The sequence below is a fragment of the Peromyscus leucopus genome, chromosome 4 (genome assembly GCF_004664715.2).
Source record: "Peromyscus leucopus breed LL Stock chromosome 4, UCI_PerLeu_2.1, whole genome shotgun sequence".
NCBI classification, from domain to species: domain Eukaryota; kingdom Metazoa; phylum Chordata; class Mammalia; order Rodentia; family Cricetidae; genus Peromyscus; species Peromyscus leucopus.
In genome coordinates this window covers 43522977-43544632 of record NC_051066.1, presented here as the reverse complement: position 1 = coordinate 43544632, position 21656 = coordinate 43522977, and the positions used below count along the sequence as shown (strand labels likewise).

Genomic DNA, 21656 nt, shown 5'->3' with positions numbered 1-21656 from the left:
TTTAGAGTACTTCTCTTTTGCCAGGTCCAGCTGAAAAGAAATAAGTCATCTGAGTCACCTTATAAGTATGTTGGACCAGTATTCTCAGGCATGGAATTTTGCCTTTGGGTCTGATGTGGTCCAGTAAGCATTGCCTTTCTCTCTTAGTAGTAGGAAATGCATCCCCACCCCCCATACCTGAGCATCTAGTGAACTATCTATCATGTTTGCTGATAAGGTCCAAGTCACAGGACATCATAATGTAACAGGTTAATTCGATATGCATTTTTATGTCACTGATAAGACTACAACAGCAGTGTGTCTGTCCTTTTACCCAGGCTTGTGCTCTGATTCCTTGATCCTATTAACATCTGAATAATAAATAGCTCCTAATTGTGTCTATATTGTAAGATCCAGAATGTGTCTAACCTCATTTAGATGACAAAGGATCATGAAATTCTGACTAAATTCAGGATCATGAACAAAGCAGATGATCCTAGGTTCTCCACATGAATCAGAAATAGTTACAGTGGTCCATATAAGAATAATCTTATTCTTATAAGAGTTAAGTGCTATTAAATAAAGATAGAATTAGAGATTGGAATAACATGCCTTCAGTATGAAGGAAGACATCAAAAGACCAGAGAAAATTGGAAATTCACTCTCCAGACACTGATTTTCAAACAATGAAACTAATTCTGTATCACATTTCAAGAATTGTGGGGCCTAGAGAGAGGTGGCTCATTGGTTAAGAGCACTGACTGCTCTTCCAGAGGATCCAGGTTCAATTTCTTGCATCCACATGGCAGCTCACAACTGTCTATAATTCTAGTTCCAGGGGACCTGACACCCATGGAAAAATACAAATGTACATAAGATAAAAATAAATACATTTAAAAATGGGGACACTGGAGAGATGGTTCTGCAGTTAAGAGCACTGGCTGCCCTTCCAGAGGACCCACGTTCAATTCCCAGCACCCACATGGCAACTCACAGCTATCTGTAATTCCTGATCCAGGAGACCAACACCCTCACACAGACATGCATGCTGGCAAAACACAAATGCACATAAAATAAAAATAAATAAACTTTTAAAAGAATTTCAAGAACACGAATTAACTTCTTCTCAGACACCAATTTGCAGTGATCATTACAGCAACTATGGGGATCCAATAAACACCCCCTCAGAACATATTCCTGATCTTATTCTCTCCACTCCTCCCATTACATTTTACAATATCCTACATATGGCCCGTGATGTCAGAATGAAGTCTGGTCCATTTCTTAGCAGTATTAGTAATCACCTAAGCCACTCAATAAAGGTGTTTGACTCTGTTTATACTTCTGGGAGCTAGGAAGGCAGTTGAAAGTAGATCTTTTAAAAGTAGTTTTCAAAATGCTTATTGAAAAATTTTTCATGGTCCTCAAGTGAGACCAGATTTAGTAGATATTACAAGGAAACTAAGGAGTCCAAAAATGCCCCAGAATTCCACCTTGAGTGGAAAAATGGTTGTCTTTTATATCTGAGTTTGAGTGACAATTGTAGAATCAACCACACTATTCAACATGCACTTGAAAAGTAGCTGTGGTATGTGATGCTGGAATTGAATATTTCATTTGTTATTTCTTTGGCTCCATCTCTTATATCGTTGCTGATGGAGCCAAGGTGGATTTTTGGTTTTGGCCTTGCCAAACTGGGCATGCTGGTCTTAAGTAATCTCAGAAGCTAAGCAGAGTCAGTTCTGGTTAGTAAATGGGAGACATTTTCTCTATCAAAGTACCAGGTATAAAAATTGATGTGTAAGCTGGATAGTGGTGGTGTATACTTTTAATTCCAGCACTCAGGAGGCAGAGGCAGAAGGATCTCTAAGTTTTAGGCCAACCACGGTCTACAGGGTGAGTTCCAGGACAACCAGGCCTACACAGAGAAACCCTGTCTTGAACCTCCACCCAAAAAAACCCCAATACAACTCATTTTTCTAGACATTTTAGTTCCATTTTTAAAATATGTTTTCACAACCTGCTATTACCTACAGATATGCATTTTTGTGAAATCCACTCATTTTTCATTTATTTAGTTTTATATCTCAATGAATTTGAAGTTGAATTTAATTCCATATAATCAAAGTTCCTAGAATTTTTGCATTTAAACATTTAAAAAAATTAATTACAGGCTCTTGAAGATATATATATTGATCAGCGAAAAACCATTAAAATCTTGCTGGAATATGCAGACATGATCTTCGCTTACATCTTCATTCTGGAGATGCTTCTTAAGTGGGTGGCTTATGGCTTCAAAGCCTATTTCTCTAATGGCTGGTACAAGCTGGACTTCATGGTCATCATCGTACGTATTTTAAAGAACCTCTTTAAGCATTACTTTCCTTTTTACTATCATCCATTCACCTTCTTCTCCTTCCCTTCTCCCTCCATACAGCCTCAACATCAGCATCTCATTTTCTGTATTTCTACATCTGTAATGTTTAATGTCAATTGAGATCCTGTCACTGTACAACTTAAAATACTCAACATTACAGTTCTAGATCTATTTAATAACTCACCTGTGAAATTACTGATAAGAGAACAGTTTTATTGAATAGTATATTGAAAATATCACTAAAAATCTTTAATACTACTGAATTGACTTTTGAATAATATAGCCACGCTTTGACTTTTTATTATTATTATTATTATTGTCATCGTCACTATCCTTCAAGATGTCATGGTTCCTCTTGTGGATCACTGAGTAGATTCTATGCTGACATTCTTGCTCTGGCCAAGGTGTCGTTTCTGTTGTTTTCTGAACAGAAATCAAAGTGGAAATTACAAGGTAGATGTCAGCTAATACATGTGGAACCCTATAGCAGTCTATCCTCCTCAGAGCAAAAAATTCTCCAAGCCCCTACATGACGTGATGAGACCGCCTTCTACTCTCTCAACCACCCCTGTTCTCCACCCCTGCGGGCTCAGGGGTGACCTACCAGCACTGGTTTTTGAACTGCTTCAAATTAGCCAATGTGACTTCTATCCGATTGCCTTGGTACTCGTTTCTCCATCAGAGATTTTGCAAATGCTTTTGCTGTAGCTGAAATGAAACCTTTGAAGTTCCATCATCCTTTGCTATGTAATTAAAACTACAACCACCATACTATTTGTCAATTTTTTTTACCTCCATGGCATTTATGAATATTATTTACTTTTATTATTTTTTTCTTGGTTTTTTTTTTCAAATTTGTCTTCTCACACAAAAAAATAAGTGCTGTTAAGGCGGATTTTTTTCTGAATATTATTTTTCTCTCCTTTATCCCCTTTGCCTTCTAGGCATACAATATAGCTAATAATGTTTACCCAATGAATAGATAACTGTCTATGCTATGAACAATTAGGGAGTTTTTTCTGCCCATAATTAATGACTTGCAATAGGTCACCTCTGTTGTCTAAGCCAGCTCTTATGTTTGACCTTCTACTCCATAAAATGATACAAAAGGACAATGCACCTCTACTCAATGCCCTTTGTGTCTACTTCCTTGTATACTTATGTAGAGAACCCTTTGTTTCTAAGGCTACCTCAACACCATCTTTATAGTATAGAATTAAGAACAATACTGAGATGGTATTACCTCTATGTTGACTTGAAAATATAAGAAGCATTTAGATATAATAAAAGTTTAATCATAGCTACATTGACCTTGTTATCTAAGTAACATATATAAAGTCTTGATAATTTTATAAATATAAATTTATAAATCATGTAACTTCATAACTATAATTTTATACTACTGTGTTTCTGTTTAATTCTTTCTTCATATATGATTTCTGAATTATTTTATATATCGCCTTAACTGTAATAATCCAGAGATGAATAAGTGAGTATATTCTATATTTTGTTTTAATGAATATGTTTTCATCGCTATTTTGCAAATGATCTTATTTCAAACTGAAAAACAATATAAATATTAATCTTAATCATATAGAATATCAAATTTATAAATATTTGTATAAATGATATTATTTGTTTCTGTAAATGATTACATTTTATCTTAAGAGAGATTTTTAACAAAAGTGAGATTCTTACAGTTTGCATTTAGACATTATACACTGTATATTTAAGTGGTTTAAAAGTTGAATGGTTAGTTTCAATGTGTCATTTTTTATAAGCACAAAGTTTATGATCACCTTAACTCTTTTTTAACATATGTGCAGGTGTTTTGTCTTAGCTTAATAGGCAAAACTCGAGAAGATCTGACCCCACTCACTTCCATCAAATTCCTTCGAGCACTCAGAGTTCTCTCTCAGTTTGAAAGAATGAAGGTATGACAGACAGTTTAAAACTCAGCTGTGAGTTTTCATTTGTGACCACTCACTACATTTCCATGAATTAACAGACTTTACTGTTGCTTGTAATGGTTCTTTCAAAACAGACAAGTATCTCCCAGCAACAGTTCCATTTGTGGCTGCACACTGCATGCTCACTATTCATTCTCTTCACTTTCACCTGTTGTTTCTGCACTAACCATGATGCAGTGTACAAAGAGACTTCTCTGACAATGTCTAAGAATTGAACTAATCCAAAGGGAGAAAAACGTAAATTTTGAGAGAGTTTGATACTATGTCCATTTAGCAAAATATAGTAGCTGATATATATCTAGGATCTGTTCAGTGCCCAACCATGGGTTCTTGGCCAGTTTTGCAGCACTGTAGTAATCTTAATCATGTAGAATATCAAATTTATAAATATTTATATAAATGATATTATTTGTTTCTGTAAATGATTATACTTTATCTTAAGAGATATTTTAACAAAAATGAGATTCTTACAGTTTGCATTAAGACATTATAAACTGCATATTTAAGTGTTTTAAAGGTTGAATGGTTAGTTTCAACATGTCATGTGAAAAAATGGATGTGTATCCATTTCCTCCTGAGGAGGGCCCCTTCTATCCAACCAGGAATCAGGCAATTATACCCATAACATTCACAGTTATTGCACTCTTGCCGTATCTTGTCTCATCAGTCATAACTGCAGTTCACAGCATTCACAGCTGAGGAATACTTCTGAAGACCTCTCTCCCTCCTCCCAAGCAGTTTGCATAGCACCTCCTGGTATTATGAAAGCTAATATGGAGACCACTTTCAATACTGACTTGATTTCTCCAGGTCCTGTGACCATTGTGTGTGGTGTCTTCAGCGATAGGGTCTCATCATCAAATTCTCATGAGAGACCAAAAGTAATCACAATACTGAGGGCCTCAGGGTCCAACAACTCAAGAGGAGGTATCTCACACTGCCCTAGGCTTTTCTTTTAGCAATCCATGGTTTCTGGAATCAGTATAATCGCCTACATAGGGTATCTGCAAATAACTTTTATATAAATATTATGTATATGAATATGTGTATGAATATATATGTAATTTGTAAAATAGTAGGTTTCCATATGACTTTAGAAATATCCTATGTGCTCATTGCCCCTCTCCCAGCTCCTATCACTGTCCTACCCCACTTAAACCTCGCTCCTTATTCTTCCTCTTTTGTCCTTCATATCACCTATGTTCTAGTCTCCCAATCCCTGTAAGAGCTTTCTTGTCCTTTGCCACCAATGGTTCCTTTTTAGTTTAACTTGAACACATTTATACAAAGATTCAGTGCTAAGATCACATATGAGTATTTGATAACGTGCAATATTGGTGGTTCTGGATCTGGGTTACCTTCCCAGCCCAATCCATTTACATAAATGTTCCATAATTTCATTTTTCGCCACAGCTAGATCAAATTCAATTGTATGTAGATACCACGTTTTAATTATCCATTCATCAGTTGATGGACATCTAGGCTCTTTCCATGTCCGAGCTAAACTGGGATATTATATATATAATTTACTAAATGAAAGTGAAGTTTGCTTTTTACAATAAATTCACTTAAAGTCACATCACACATTACACACAGTTAATTCTCATCTGTCCTTTCTCCCTCACTCTGATGCCAAAGGAATTCTCTGAACAATATGAAGAAAACCAATGTTTTTAGCTATATAAATGTCAAAATACCTACAACATCAACAAATGTCCAGTGACTTCATTTTAGAGTTATAATAAAGTGATTAAAATACTTCAAGTCAAAACATTAATCCAAGTACATATATCTATAGCATATCAGCAAATATGTGTGAAAAAGATATAAATATAATAATGGTGAAGAAAAAGAAAAGATGTTTAGGATAATGGAGGAAATCAGAACTGATTGTGCTTCTGGAGTGGAAAAGAAATAAAAATATAAATTCCTGGAGGAAGAAAGAAGAAAGAAAGACTGCCGAAGTTTGAAGGGGATTCTGTTGCACATAGCAAACAGCTTAGTTTTGTCCCAACAATTTCAGGGCAGCGATAAGAAAAAAGTTCTAATTATAATGTTAGAGGGAGGTGAGAAAATGAAGACAGTGATTTCACACTGGCTGTGGTCACCTTAGGGTGTGTGTTCATCTCCTCAACCTCTCACTGAGCGGCTCATTAGTAACACAGCTCAGCGAGGAGGGCACAGTCTGCCTGGTCAGGGTTTCCTGAGCCAATCCATCTCTTTAACTTCACCACTTCATCTCTCTTGGCTTCATATTTCCTGTGTCATTCTTTTATTATATCCTTTGCAAGTCCATAATGTGGTGGTATTGTGCTCCCCGAAATATTGTGCACCCTAATAAACTTATCTGGGGTCAGAGACAGAACAGCCACAATATTAAACATAGAGGATAGGCAGTGGTAACACACGCCTTTAATCCCTGCACTTGGAAGGCAGAGCTAGGCAGAAATCCATGTGTGCAAGGATACTACAGCCAAGCATATTGACTCCCGCCCTTAATCCCAGAAAGCAAGCCTTTAATCCCAGGGGGTGATGGTAGAAGGCAGAAAGATATATAAAGCGTGAGGACCAGGAAACAAAAGCATTTTGGCCTGGTTAAGCATTTGGCTGGTGAAGCTTTCAGGCTTCTAGCAGCACAGTTCAGCTGAGACCCATTTGGATGAGGACTCAGAAGCTTTCAGTCTGAGGAAACAAGACCAGCTGAGGATCCGGTGAGGTGAGGTAGCTGTGGCTTGTTCTGGTTCTCTGATCTTCCAGTGTTCACCCCAATACCAGGCTTGGGTTTGATTTTATTAATAAGACCTTCTAAAATTCCCTCTACACCATAAGCTTCAAGTCAGTTCTCACCCCATTCCCTAGACTTTTTATATACTTTATATACAATCTAAGTCATGCACTGAGTTGAAATTATCTTAACCAATCTGACATAGTACAGAATCTCATTAAACAAATATAGGTCCACTGAATAAAAGATTTAGTCTAGGGTCCTAACTAGAAAGTTGTGTTGTCTGTCAATGCTGTACAAATTTTTAAGTATATTGGACTTTTTAGTATATTTTTATTAAAACTGAAAAACTGTTTCAGTGATTCTAATACTTGTGTATGGATTATTCAAACTCTAGATATGCATTTTATATGATTCAATATGATATTATATTAATGAGCGCTTTGAATGTGATCAGATATCAAAATAATTTCCTTTCCTTATCTAAAATATTCACTTTCTTGTACTCCAGGTGGTTCTGATAGCTTTGATAAAAACAACATTACCCACTTTCAGTGTGTTTCTGGTCTGCCTAATGACCTGGCTACTTTTCAGTATTATGGGAGTACACTTATTTGCTGGCAAGTTCTATGAATGCATTGACCCAACAAGTGGAGAACGATTCCCTATATTTGAAGTTATGAATCAGAGTCAGTGTGAAAACCTGGTATTTAATGAATCAATGCCATGGGAGAATGCAAACCTGAACTTTGATAATGTTGGAAATGGTTTTCTTTCATTGTTCCAAGTGGTGAGTATACTTTTTGAACTACTTAAAGTCAAATTTAATTTCAAGCTCAAGTTCAAACTTGCATTTTGAACAGAATATGGGTAAGGAGTAGATTTGATTATAAGATAACTGAGTAATTATTAGCTGATAGATAAAAATTATAAGATACATGCCGTTCTAGCCTTCTTTGAAGATCCAACAAGACACAGTTCATGCTCTTGTGGGAGAAGCAGTTGGGGATGACAGTGCAGACAAAAGAAAAGAATCCCAGAACTTGGCTATTTCTGCCATTGCTCATTAGATAACAGGTTCATGGCCCTTCAATCTATTTGGATTGCTACTATCTTTATGCTAATTAACATACTGAGGGATGGGTTCTTAGTGGTCTGATAGCCAATGTATAGGAAGGGTCCACCATTCACAAGTCACATGAATAAGAACATAAGCAAAACCTTGATGCTTATTAGCACATATTTAGAACTCTAATATTAGTTCCCTTTGTCTCTCTTGTTCTACTGAGATTATATATCTACTATATTAAATAGTTCATGAATATTAAATAAATTAGGTAAAAATAACATAATCTGATAATGGACATGTTAAATGTGTTAGTTACACTGTATATCAAAGTATGGCAAGCCTCAGCATCCAGTGTTTTAGAGTACCAAACCAAAACAAATTAAGGTTTGCTCTTTATTTACCATAAAAAGTTCTCTATAAGATTCATGTATATTTACCTTACTTTTAACAGGCAACATTTAATGGATGGATCAGTATTATGTATTCAGCAATTGATTCTGTTGGTGTAAGTATTTGACATTCTTGATGTCATTATCAAGATGATAACCTAAGCACAGGTCACAAGAGTAATTTTTGTATTTTATAAGATTAAATGTATTTCAGATTTGGTATTCTATGGTCACTGAATATCCTTCCAGTAACATACGTAACAACTGAGGCCCAGTTACCTCTCTTTCTTTCACAGTAACTAGACCAAATAAACACATTTAAAAGACCAAATGAACAAAGCCGTGATACCCTTGCACCAAGAAGCCCAGAAAATATTTCCTTTATTTATCGGGGTTGGGTTTTCTTGTCGTCAGATGTCTTATGAGACTCATGTTTAGTTAGTAGCCATGTTGTATTAACTTTTTCACATTTAATTTTAGGTAGATATGCAGCCTAATTATGAACACAACCTCTACATGTACAATTATTTTGTCATCTTTGTTATCTTTGGATTATTTCTCCCTCTGAGTATGCTGATCGGTGTTATCATTAGTAATTTCAACAAGCAGAAAATTAAGATAAGTATAAATATTCTTTATACATGCTTAAAATTAAACAATTTTCCAAAATGCTTCTAGAATTGTCTTATTGGTTTAATGTCATTTGTACATGCTACAAATATAATTGAACAATAATTAATGTTTTTATACATTGTAAATGTTACAAAAATACCCCTCTTATTTTATCTGAAATGCTCAGAATATACTTGGACAAGAGTTAAAGTTAAGAAGTTTCTGCATTTCTGTGTATGGGTTTATAAATAATAGTGTAATGAAAATCAAACATATAGCCTTAATGTGTCTATACACAAATATATGTGATATGGCCAGAAAAAAAAGTCCTATTTTTGAAATAGAGTTTGACTATTCTTTGGTATAAATACATGATAGTCTTCAAGTATGGTTAAAGTACAAGTAAAGTCATTTTTGCAGTTAAGCACAGGATGCACATATGGAGATTAAATGTATTTCTGATTTGATATTGCACAGACAATGAAATCTTTCTAGAAATAACATGAAATTATTGAGTTCTAATTGGTCCAAACTGGTCTCAGTGTCAAGATACTTCAGTCTCCACCTACGGTCATCATCAATCCTGCCCAAAGAATATGGTGTGTGTACATGCACACACACACACACACACACACACACACACACACACACACATCTTGGCACATGTGTGTGCATGTGTATGTACTCATACATGAATATCCATATAGAAACCAAAGGTCAACTTAAAATGAACTTAAGGTTTCATTCTACAGGTGTGACATCTACCTTTTGTTTGTTTGCTTGAGACAGTTCTATCACTAGCCATTGATCCAGAGCTCATTAAGTAGGCTACCCTGGCTAGTGAGTGTACGCCAGGAATCTGTCTGTTTCTGTTCTGCAACCTTGAGATTACCTGGGAGGTCTTCATGCAGGCTTTTTTACCTAGAATCTTCAGGTCCATTTGCTTACAAGGCAAGCACCTTGCAAGCACTTTTCTCCCTAGGCCTAGAAAAGTTCTGTACATCAATGGGTTCTAAGCCTCCAGAGTCATAACCAGCATGGACACAGTCTAAGGCAGAGAGCTCTTTTTTAAGTAGAGAAAGTGGTAGCTCATAATCGAGAGGCATGTGCATGTTTACCAGGGTGAATCTGCTACTCAGGGGGAACAGAAAGCTCAGTGGCAACGTGTGATTTGATTTGATGTTGCAGCATCCTAGGACAGTCCTCCCAATGGATAGCATATTAAGGTTTGTTTCTGGGCTTCATAATGGTGGAACATGTCAGTTCTAGGGATGAGATTCTGACTCAGAGCATAAACAATGACAATTTCCTAGATTAAAGACACTATTCACTTTATATATTTTGTATAGGATATCAAAATTTTCACTAGAAATACACAAAAAAAGATCATCTCTAGAAAATTCTGTTTGATTAGCACTCTGTACTTTCAGAATTATTTTTAAGAATCTTTCAGTTGCATTTGTAAAATATGACAAAAACTGAATTTATAAAAATGCAAACTGATCCAACTGTTACAAGACTCAAACATTATCTATCAAAGTCAGTTCTTTATGGTGGGCCTTTCTTGTCTCTCTAACTGAAAATAGAAAAGTTCAATAAAGATAGTTGAACATCATGTACCCTGTGTATTTCATATGAATTTTCATATAGAAATGCAAAAAGTTGACTGTGTGAAGAATGAAGTCTAAGTTTCTGAAGTGCACATCAGTAAAGGTGAGAATTGGAAGAAATGTAATTTGATTTTCATATCTTTTATTTATTTATTTATTTACCAAGGAGGATCAAATATCTTTATAACAGTAAAACAGAAAAAACAATACCGGGCATTGAAGAAGCTCCTGTATGAAGATTCTCAAAAACCAGCACCCCGTCCCATAGTAAGAAAATATTATTTTAATTAAATGAATGAATTTTAAAATGTTCATTGTATTCAGGTTTAAAATCTATCTTAATGGTAGAGTGCTTTCCTAACTAATCCTAGGCTCAATCCCTTGCACCATAAATAAGTAAGCCTCTTTGCCAAAAATAAATAAATAAATAGATAAGTTTATTTACTATTTTTTAAAGTTATGAATGTAGTTTTTTCCAATTATTAATAAATACATTAGATGTAGTAGAGCACACCTGAATTCCTAGCAAGTGGGAGGTAGAGGGAGGAGTATTAGGAGGTCATGGCCATTTTTCACAACATAGCAAGTCTAGCACCAGCTTGGGTTACATTATCCTGTCTCAAATTATAGTCAAATATAATATGTATGTATTTATGCAGATTTAGATAGATAGGTAGATAGGTAGGTAGGTAGATAGATAGATAGATAGATAGATAGATAGATAGATAGATAGATAGAGTTTTTGACACAATTATAAAATGCATTCTTTGGCAAAGGATCAAGTGTTACATTTTGCATTATTTTGAGAGGGAACTTGTAGAATCCAGAAACTATGCATATAAGTACCTAAGTAGCTTGCTAATAGATATTGCATTTCTCTTCACCTACAGAACAAGTTCCAAGGCTTCATTTTTGACCTGGTAACACATCGTGTCTTTAATGTTATCATCATAGTTCTTATCTGTTTCCAAGCAACCACCATTATGATACAAAATGATGAGCAGAGTATACAAATGGAAACTGCCCTCTACTGGATGGAAGTCATTTTTGTCATGCTGTTTACTCTAGAATGCATCCTGAAACTCATAGCCTTCCGCTGCCACTATTTCACCAATGTGTGGAATGTTCATGATTTTATGGTGGTTATTTTCTCCATTACAGGTAAGGCTTGCTCTTGTCAAATTTTCCTTTATAGCATTAATTCAGTCCATCACAATGCCTGCTGGGAAAGTGACCCTTGAGAAGCAAAATGATGAGATCTTTTTCTTTTTCTTCCCCCAAAAGAATGAACTACAGTTTGAAGTGTATATGTACAATCACCATTTTTCTTGTTGAGAAAATATGCTTCATGGTGTTAAAAAGCTTATAAAGTATCTGTCACAAACACATGATACCTACTTGCTAATATGAAATTTGTGACATTCTAGGCTGCCAGGAGAAGGAACCCTGTGCATTAAAATGTTATGACATTTAAACTCACTAAGATTCCTTGCTTTTAAATTTTAAAAAATCCCTGATTTTGCAGCATTACCATCTTATGATTTAAAGGATTTTGCCCTGAGTCTCATAGTTTTAGGTTTAATGAATTTGTCTCTAGTCTTCTCTTACTTTGGTAATCTCACTCTTTGTTTACAAATACATTTCATTAATCCTCTTGCTAAACAGATAAGGCTCTGTATCTAAAGGTTAGAAATCATTTATATGTTTACATAACTTACAGACCCTGAGAGGATACATATTCAGAGCAGTACATTCCCATACTGTGCTGATATATAAGAAACAGAGAGTACTAAAGCACAGGACAGAGGGAAGGGTACCTTATCAGTAACTGGTGGTCAGAGAAAACATATAAGTCAATTTAAACAGAGACATACTGGGTAAGGGCACAGACATGCACTGAGTTTTGGGCAAAATTATCTCAGGAATAAAGAAGTTTATTTAGTGTTTGCTTCTGCATAACCAGAATGTGATTTCCATGAGAGTAGGTAGCATTTTTTAAGAGTTAATGATGTCAACTTCTGCACCTAAGGCTCAGGGTCATTGCAGAAGAGAGGCAGGAAAGGTTGTAAGAACCAGAGGATCAGGTAGTTTATGATGAGACTGTCTCCTAGGAGTGTCAGAAGCTACACCCATAATGTCTCACCAATATGACTGCCTAAACATTAGCTCAACAAGGATGATAGTTGCACTATGAAGGAAAGCCAAGGAGATCTTTATTCTGCAAAAAGAACTGCAGAGAACAAAGGAATTCTGAACATGAGAGAAATAGTTTTCCCAGAGAAGAGCATACCAATTGATTACACAATACCAAATGGTCATCCCTGAAAACATACATACAAGTAATACTATACAGACTAAGCAGGTTGTATTGATGTATTTAGGAATGCATATGTGTGTAACAGCAATTAGTGTAAAAAGAGACCATGAATTTGAAAGAGAGGGAAGAAAGGTGTATGGTTTGGATGAAGGAAAGGAAAAAGAAACAGGTATAATTAGATTATAATCTCAAAAAATAAAAGAAAAAAATTTAAAGGGACTAATGATATTAGCCAGGACTTTCATAACAACAACAACAAAACATAAATAATCTACCTTCCTGAAAGCAATTTAGTGCTTTCAGAATTTTCAGTTCTTTCAGTGGAAGAGTGAATTCTTGCTACTGACTACTGAGAGAAAAATATAAGAAGATTGATAGAAAAATACACAGAGATGGTGAAGGCAGCAGGAAGAAAACAACTGAGTCACAGAACTATAGTGACCGAAGCAGGCATTAAAGGAGTGAGCAGGAATGGGAGGTCAGCCATAGAGAAAGCTATTTAAATTTGAAGCTCTGCTCTTCTGGGTCAGTCTTCTGGCCAAGGCACCAATGTAGGTAACTGAAGGAAAACAATGAGAATTATTGAGTTGAGACGGTGAATGGATGCCATTGGATGGTTTATTGAGGGAGAGGCTGAGGTGAAAGCCACATACTAAAGCCTTCAGCTGAGTGTAAGCAATGGTGATGGTGTGGTTCACAGAGCCAGGACATGATAAGAAAGGACTGAGTGGGGCGACATGATCCACAGAGAGTCTAAAATCTATCTTACCTCTTAACAAAAATGAGTGGACAAAATATGACTGGGAGTCTTGCTAGAAAGGTACAAAGATACTCATTCTGTCTTTTTGCCTGAGAAATGTAAAGTGGAGGAGAATATGTTTTCTACCTTTGACAGTGTTTCATGGAAAATAATGTCATCAGGAGAACAGATTTTAGATAAAGGGTTTAATTTCCTGGTAGTGAGCATGTCAATAAGTTTGTGCACAGTCAAATGAGCTTGCCTCTTGAATAATGGAAGAGCTTGGAAGACTGGAGAAAGATGGGTATTTGACAAGGGTAAAAGAGTCACTGGCATACTTTAGAGGGAATATAGACATGACAGAACCTCACAAAAAATGTCATCTTATGGAGTACGCATGTTAACAAAGTGTGAGCCATGATACTTCCTCTCAATAGATATACCAAAACCTTATGACAGTTCTCAACCAAAACCCAACATGAAGTTATGAGGAAATACAGCTTCTACTTATATTTAAAGTTCTTTGGCCTGAAATACAACTTATGAAAGAAACAAATTAGATTACAATCTATGATTCACTAAATGTTATACATTTTGATTTGCATAATTATCAATGATGTCTTCCTGTGTTGCATTCTACTCATCTTTAATAACTATCATAAGAATGGATATAAAATATTTGAGAGAAATTATATTATTCATCTCCCCATATTTAAATGATACATTTTTAAGGCATTCAATGTAAGATTGAACAAAATTCTTTAATCCAACTATATTCAGAAAAATTTTGACTATTGACCTACAGTGTATATTCTAGTCAGCTATGATTTCAAAAGTATCTTATAATGACTGTAGCTGCAGTTTTCTCCAGTCCTGCCTGGCCTGCAGCCGCTCAGACACAAATAAACACACTGACACTTATATTAATTAAAACTGTTTGGCCTAATGGCTCAGGCTTCTTGCTAGCTAGATCTTACATTTAAATTAACCCATTTTGATAAATCTATATCTTGCCACATGGCTCGTGGCTTACTGGTATCTTTATATCTTGCTTCCTCTGTGTCTGGCTGGCAACTTCTGACTCAGCCCTCCTGTTCCCAGAACCCTCCTCTCTCTTTGTCCCACTTGTACTTCCTGCCTGGCCACCAGCCAATCAGCACTTTATGTATTAACCAATCAGAGCAACACATTCACAGCATACAGAGCAATATCCACAGAAGATGATAGTACAGAAAAATGTCTCCTGAGTTTGGTACATAGCCTTGTCATTGGTACAATTAATATTTACCTAGCCCAATATTCAATATGCTGTTATATGAGATACTTATTTAAGTGATAGATTGGCAGAAGATTCATGAGCCTTAGAAAACTAGATTACTTGCAAAATAAGTTGTTTTCTATTTATAGTTGCATTGGGATAATTTTGTTGCCTACTTGTATCTCTTCTCACACTAAGGATTGTTGCTGCCTTTGACAGTAGGACAATATTTGGTGCCTCCTTCACTTGTGCAACTGATACTTCTCTCTCGGGTCATCCACATCTTGCATCCTGGGAAAGGACCAAAGGTGTTCCATGATCTGATGCTTCCTTTGATACTGTCACTCCCAGCATTGCTGAACATTAGTCTTCTCATCTTCCTGGTCATGTTTATCTATGCCATCTTTGGAATGTACAACTTTGCCTATGTTAAGAAAGAAGCTGGAATTAATGATGTCTCCAACTTTGAGACCTTTGGAAGCAGTATGCTCTGTCTTTTTCAAGTTACAATATTTTCTGGTTGGGATGGCATGCTGAATGCAATTTTCAACAGCCAATGGTCTGACTGTGATCCTGATAAAATTAATCCTGGCACTCAGGTCAAAGGAGATTGTGGGAACCCTACTGTTGGGATTTTTTATTTTGTCAGTTATATCCTCATATCATGGCTGATCATTGTTAATATGTACATCATGTTGATCATGGAGTTTCTAAGCATTCCTTTTAAGAAAAAAAACAGGACCTTGAGTGAAGATGACTTTAAGAAATTTTTCCAGGTATGGAACAGGTTTGACCCTGATAGGACCCAATACATAGACTCTAGCAAGCTTTCAGATTTTGCAGCTGCTCTCGATCCTCCTCTTTTCATGGCAAAACCGAACAAGGGCCAACTTGTGGCTATGGATCTCCCCATGGCTGCCGGAGACAGAATTCATTGTCTTGACATCTTACTTGCCTTTACAAAAAGAGTGATGGGAAAAGATGAGAGAGTGGAGAAAATCCTTTCAGAGATAGAATCTGGATTTATGTTAGCAAACCCTTTCAAAATCACATACGAACCAATTACAACCACTTTGAAACGCAAACAAGAGGCAGTTTCAGCAACCATCATCCAGCGTGCTTATAAGAGTTACCGCTTAAGGCAAAATGACAAAAACACATCAGATATCCCTATAATAGATGATGACAGAGATGATCCTGCTTCTAAAGGTGCACGTTCTGACAAAATTGAGGAAAAGACATCTATTCAAACCCAGATCTGATTTCATTTCCCACTTGTGCTTTCTTCACATATCCTCCAAACACCAAGTTTAACTAAGTACAATTACGGATCAGAGAGTAGAGAAAATGATTACATGTTTGTCGATACACACATCTCCATGCCAAGCTCATTTTCATGTTTGGTCTGCCCAATGCATCTAAAGTAGGTTACTGTCATCATGTGGCTATTTAACTTTTTCTACAGGGCTTTCCTGGTGTTGCCTGTGGCGGAAGATGAGTGGGAGGAAATGAAAAAAAAAAAATGGCAGTAAAGTTCAGCAGCCAAACGACTTTTCTTTTCTATTTTATATGTAATTTCACAGGTAGCTAGGTCACCACTCCTGGGGCTTAGTTGCAAATATGTGATACTTCCTTAAAGTGAGATTTTGCTTCTGAGAATCATTGCATTACATCACAAGCATTACATCACAAGCATGCATTACATCACAAGCATGCATCAATAAATGCTGCTGGCTGTATGGGAAAATGCAGTTCCTCAGAAAGTGCCTTTGAGTTCGGTCACAGAGATTTTAGGCTAATTTACAACACATATCCTTTGAAAGGTTTGGCTTGACACCTTTTTCTTGCTATTCTTTTTTCTTTACTTCTTGGCCTTTTGTATGTTTGGTTGGTTGGCTTTTGTTGTTGTTGTTGTTGTTGTTGTGGTGGTGGTGGTGGTGGTGGTGGTGGTGGTGGTGGTTTGACATCTGTTGTTTAGTTTCAGACAGTGGATGCTGACATTGCTTCCTTGCTCTTGGGCTCCTGTTTCCTCATCTCTCTAGCAAGCTCTGCATGAGGCTCAGCAGATTAGATTCATAGAGTGAGAAGCACAGAAGGAACTACTCTCTAATCCTACATTTTCTATATTTTCTTCACATTTATACCTTTTTAAAGTACACATTTATTAAATAGATACAATAGAGATAAATGTGAATGGACTAAAGCTTCACCTTATTGTAAAAACTGATGTATTTTTTACCATTTATCCATAGCAGATGCATGCTGTCATATAAATGAGAAGAGTCGAAGGCAACCAGCATGTCTAGGGATTTTCAGTGCCCTGACCCTTAATTAGGAAAGTGGAGACTTGAAAGTTTTCATTGCACTTTGTATTTCTTGTATCTTAAAAAAGTAAAGTGATCCTTAAAACAATAGGGCCTATGAATTAACAGACAAAATTAAATTGGTATTTGATAACATCATTATATGCAAATTAGATTTAGTTGCTCATTTAGCTTTTACCTACTTATTTGTTTTATATTTTGTCATACATACAAGTGCTCATGTAAATGTTTTATATTTGAGAATCTGTAAAATAACAAACATTAATTTTCATTACTGACATTATTACTAATATTGTTGATTTTGATTTATTCATAAAATTGTTTAATTCCCTTCATGTAGTTTGAGAATCTGATATTTACTCCCTTTGTATGAAAACTGATTTCACTGTGCCTATGAAGTCCTCCAGAATTAGAAAGAAAATATATATTCTGTTGACTTACATAACAAGCTTTAAATGTGTTTTATGACACTCAATGCCATGATGTCCTAGAGATTGTATTTTGCAATGAATGCATGATTGTGAGCCTTAACTCCTGTTATCTGCTTCTGCTCTTCAGAAACTTAGTAACTTTACCAACATGCCTTGAAAGACCACCTAAGTAAATGTAATTTCAGAGTCAGGTGGGATTTTTTATAAAAATATTTCCCTTTCACTGCTCACTCTCTGTCTTGTGATAGAGACAAGAGAGGCATGGGATGTTTAACTAGTAACTTGGTGACAACTGGTGTGTTACCTCAACTTCTCAGTTTTTTCATTCCTGGAAATGCCTTAATGTGGAAATTGCTGCAGAAACTAAAACTGAATTGTAACTTGCTTCCATAAATGCCATGATGACAACACACTGATTTGAGTTTGAAGATCATTTTGCTATTACTTATAAAGAATGGTGAGCAATAACCATGCAAAATTGCAGGAAGTTTCATTTCTGAAAGATTGTTGCCATATGTTCTACTTTTGAGATATTGCAGGAAATAATAAATGTCACCTGTTAAGCACACTTGGTTTTGTTTGTTTTTATATTATAATGTTGTAATCCAGATTGGCAAATTTGACTAGTAAAATTTTAACAGTAATATTTACATGGTAACTCATTCATTTGTTCATTCTCATAACTCAAGAGTGAAAATCTCTAGGCTACTTTTGGTTCTCCAATGCTTACATATCAGTGTATGACCAGCCATCAAATCTGTGAAAAAACAAGTTGGGTTTTTGCTAAGACTCATTGAATTTGAGATTCATTTGGTATAATCTCTGTATTAGTCTTCTGTTTCACTAATACATGGTGTATTTTAGTTTTAATTAGAAACTAATCAATTGTAAGGGCTTTGTAGAAAACGATTTTTATTACATTGGTTTTCCTGTTTCCCTATCTCACTCAGTTTTATTGATTTATCTTATTATTGTTATAATTTTTTCTTTCTGCTTACTTTAGATTATTCTGCTCTTCATCTTTATTTTTGTACAGTACAAAATTAGGTTGTTTATTTGCATACTTTCTTCATGACTAATATGCTGTAAGAAAAAAATTATACTCTGTAACATTCTAATATATTCTATCTTTGTTTTCATTCAATTCCATATCTTCTTTTTAGAGACATACAATACTGTACAAAACAAGCTTTATCTTGTGTTATATCCGATATTACCCAATAAGTTCAGAGCATGCATTCTTTTTGAAACTGTGGGTAATTTATCAAAACTGGACATCTTCTGGTCCATAAGATAGATCTTCATGAATTTCAGAGTATGGGTGTCACATAGATCATTTTCTCTGAGCACAATAAAATTTAGATAAAAATTAAAGGGGAAATATTTGAAAACTGAGTTAGGCACCTGTACTCCTGTGTACATAGAGGAGTTTACTCATAAATACATACATACATACATACATACATACACACACACACACACACACACACACACACACACACACACACACAGTTAAAATAACCAAAATAAAATACTTTATAAATAGAACTGTGGTAATTTCAATCCACTTGGTCATGATTCATTTGTTGGCCAAATACTGATCTATTTCAGAAGCTGCTCATTGATACTTGATAGCATGTGTTTTGTCATTGATGAGTAAGGTGTTGCTGTGGGATAATGCACTTGTACACTGTAAAGATTTATCACTCGAATTGGTTTAATAAAATGGTGATTGGCCAGTAGCCAGGCAGGAAATATAGGTGGGACAACCAGACTTGGAGAATTCTGGGAAGAGGAAGGATGGAGTCAAGAAGCCACCAGCCAGATACAGAATCAAGATGAGACTGCTGCACTGAGAAAAGGTACCAAGCCATGTGGCTAAACATAGATAAGAATTATGGGTTAATTTAAGTGTAAGAACTAGCTAGTAATAAGCTTGAACTACTGCCCAAGATTTATAAATAATATTGAGCCTCCAAGTCAATTATTGGGGAAGCAACTCTTGGGTATTTGGAAACAGGCAGGCAGGACAGAAACTTGTACCTACAGAGTGTTCTGTCTGTGTTACAGCCTTTGTTGAGTGACGTGTTCTATGTGTGCTTGCATCCTTTGTTGAATATAGTATTCATTCTGTGATTGTCTGTATCCTTGGCTGAGTGGAGTATTCTATGTGTGTGTTTCATCCATTGTTGAGTGGAGTGTTCTGTGTGTACTTACATCCTGTCCACTTGCTGTGCTGTGCATATCTTCTGTGTCTTTGCTGATTTTGTATTTACTGATTTGGTTGGTTTCTGAGAGGGACATGTTAAAATTCTCATTCTCCTATTCTTCTCTTCAATGAATTTTGCTTAATCTTGAAGCTCTGTTATTTGACACATGTATGCTGTGGACGTTATATGTCAATTCTCTGACTGTCAATAATAAAACACTGATTGCCAGTGCCAGCAGGAAGTAGGTGGACAAGAGAGAGAATTCTGGAAGCGAAGGCTGAGGAAGAGAACTGCACCACGCCAGGACAAGAAGCATGTGAAGATGCGGTGAGCACCAGCACGTGCAAGTATAGGTTTATAGATGTTAATTAAGATAAAGAACAGTTAGCAAGCTGCACGCCATACAGTTGTAAGAATATAAGTCTCTGTTTTACTTGTTGGTCTGAGCGCTGTGGACTGCGGGTGACAGAGATTGTCCTGCTGTGGCAGCAGGAAAACTCAAGCTACACATGTATATTAAGGATTGCTATTTTGCCCCAGTAAACTTTCTTTTTATTGTTGTATAATGCCCCTTATAATTGTTTCTTCTGAAATTAACTTGACCAGATGATATAACTAACCAGTGCTGCTTTTTAGAAGTTTGGTATAGTAAATCTTCTCTTTACTTTTGACCATTTTTCTTGCCAATGTCTTATGCCCTTGAATTGGAAGTTTCCTATGAGAAGCACTTTGTTAGATTGGTGTATTCGAGCACTTGCATGTACCTATAGATCTATTAGCACTTAAGATTGACATTATTTGGTTTCTAGTTTTTATTATATTTTTATTTCTGCTTATCTTTTCTTTTTATTGAAAGAATTGTATTCTGGTATAATTTTACTGAAACACACACACACACACACACACACACACACAATATATATATAATATAATATATATATATATATATATATATTCTGATTACATTTTCCCTCCCCCATCTCTTCCTAGATCCTTCCACCTCTCCATCCACCCAACTCCACATTTGTAAAGTGTTTCTCAGCCATTTGTGTTTCATATTTTGAGAACTCTCTGTTAAGCTCTATACCCATTTTAATGTGGTTGTTTGATTTATTGATTTTCACTTTTCTTTAGTTATGTATATATTCCAGTAACTGACCCTCTCTCCAAAGCATAATTTCTAATTTTGTGTCTTTGCAAAGAAATAGGCTCCCCCTCCCATATTTAGCACAGAGAATATTTTATTTAGTCAGATGAAGGAAAGATCATATTCCTCTTCTAACTTTTCATGGTATTTTTCTTTCACTATTGAAATTTGTCCAAACTTACATATTTGCCTGAAAAATCCTGAACTTTTAAAAACTTTTAAAAGAGTATACTTTTTTGCGTTGTCTTATAATTCAGCTTAAAAATAAGAAACCAATTTTTCCTAGATGGTTGGAAAAATGGAAAAGGATGAAAAAAGGTAAAATAAAAAGCCAAAGATATAAATTCATCATTACACCATGTAACCCGCAATACAAAGGTCCTTTTTGCAAAAGCCATATGGAAACCTACAACTATAGAAGCTTCCTCAAATATACACATACACATCTTTATAAAGAATTTAAGTGGAGTTACCCTATAATGAAGGTGGGCAATGTCCT

At 35.5% G+C, this 21656-nt stretch overlaps 1 protein-coding gene across 1 annotated transcript in view; it reads left to right on the top strand.

Annotated features, from left to right (window-relative positions):
- Scn7a (sodium voltage-gated channel alpha subunit 7) overlaps positions 1 to 18368 on the top strand; it is an 82163-nt gene extending 63795 nt beyond the window's left edge. Inside the window, 8 exon segments of the mRNA XM_037204844.1 lie at positions 2153 to 2326; positions 4183 to 4290; positions 7563 to 7841; positions 8572 to 8625; positions 8990 to 9127; positions 10894 to 10998; positions 11622 to 11892; positions 15244 to 18368. Of these exon segments, the coding sequence (XP_037060739.1) occupies positions 2153 to 2326; positions 4183 to 4290; positions 7563 to 7841; positions 8572 to 8625; positions 8990 to 9127; positions 10894 to 10998; positions 11622 to 11892; positions 15244 to 16307 (2193 nt within the window). The 3' untranslated portion in view covers positions 16308 to 18368.
- The last annotated feature ends 3288 nt before the right edge of the window (positions 18369 to 21656 follow it).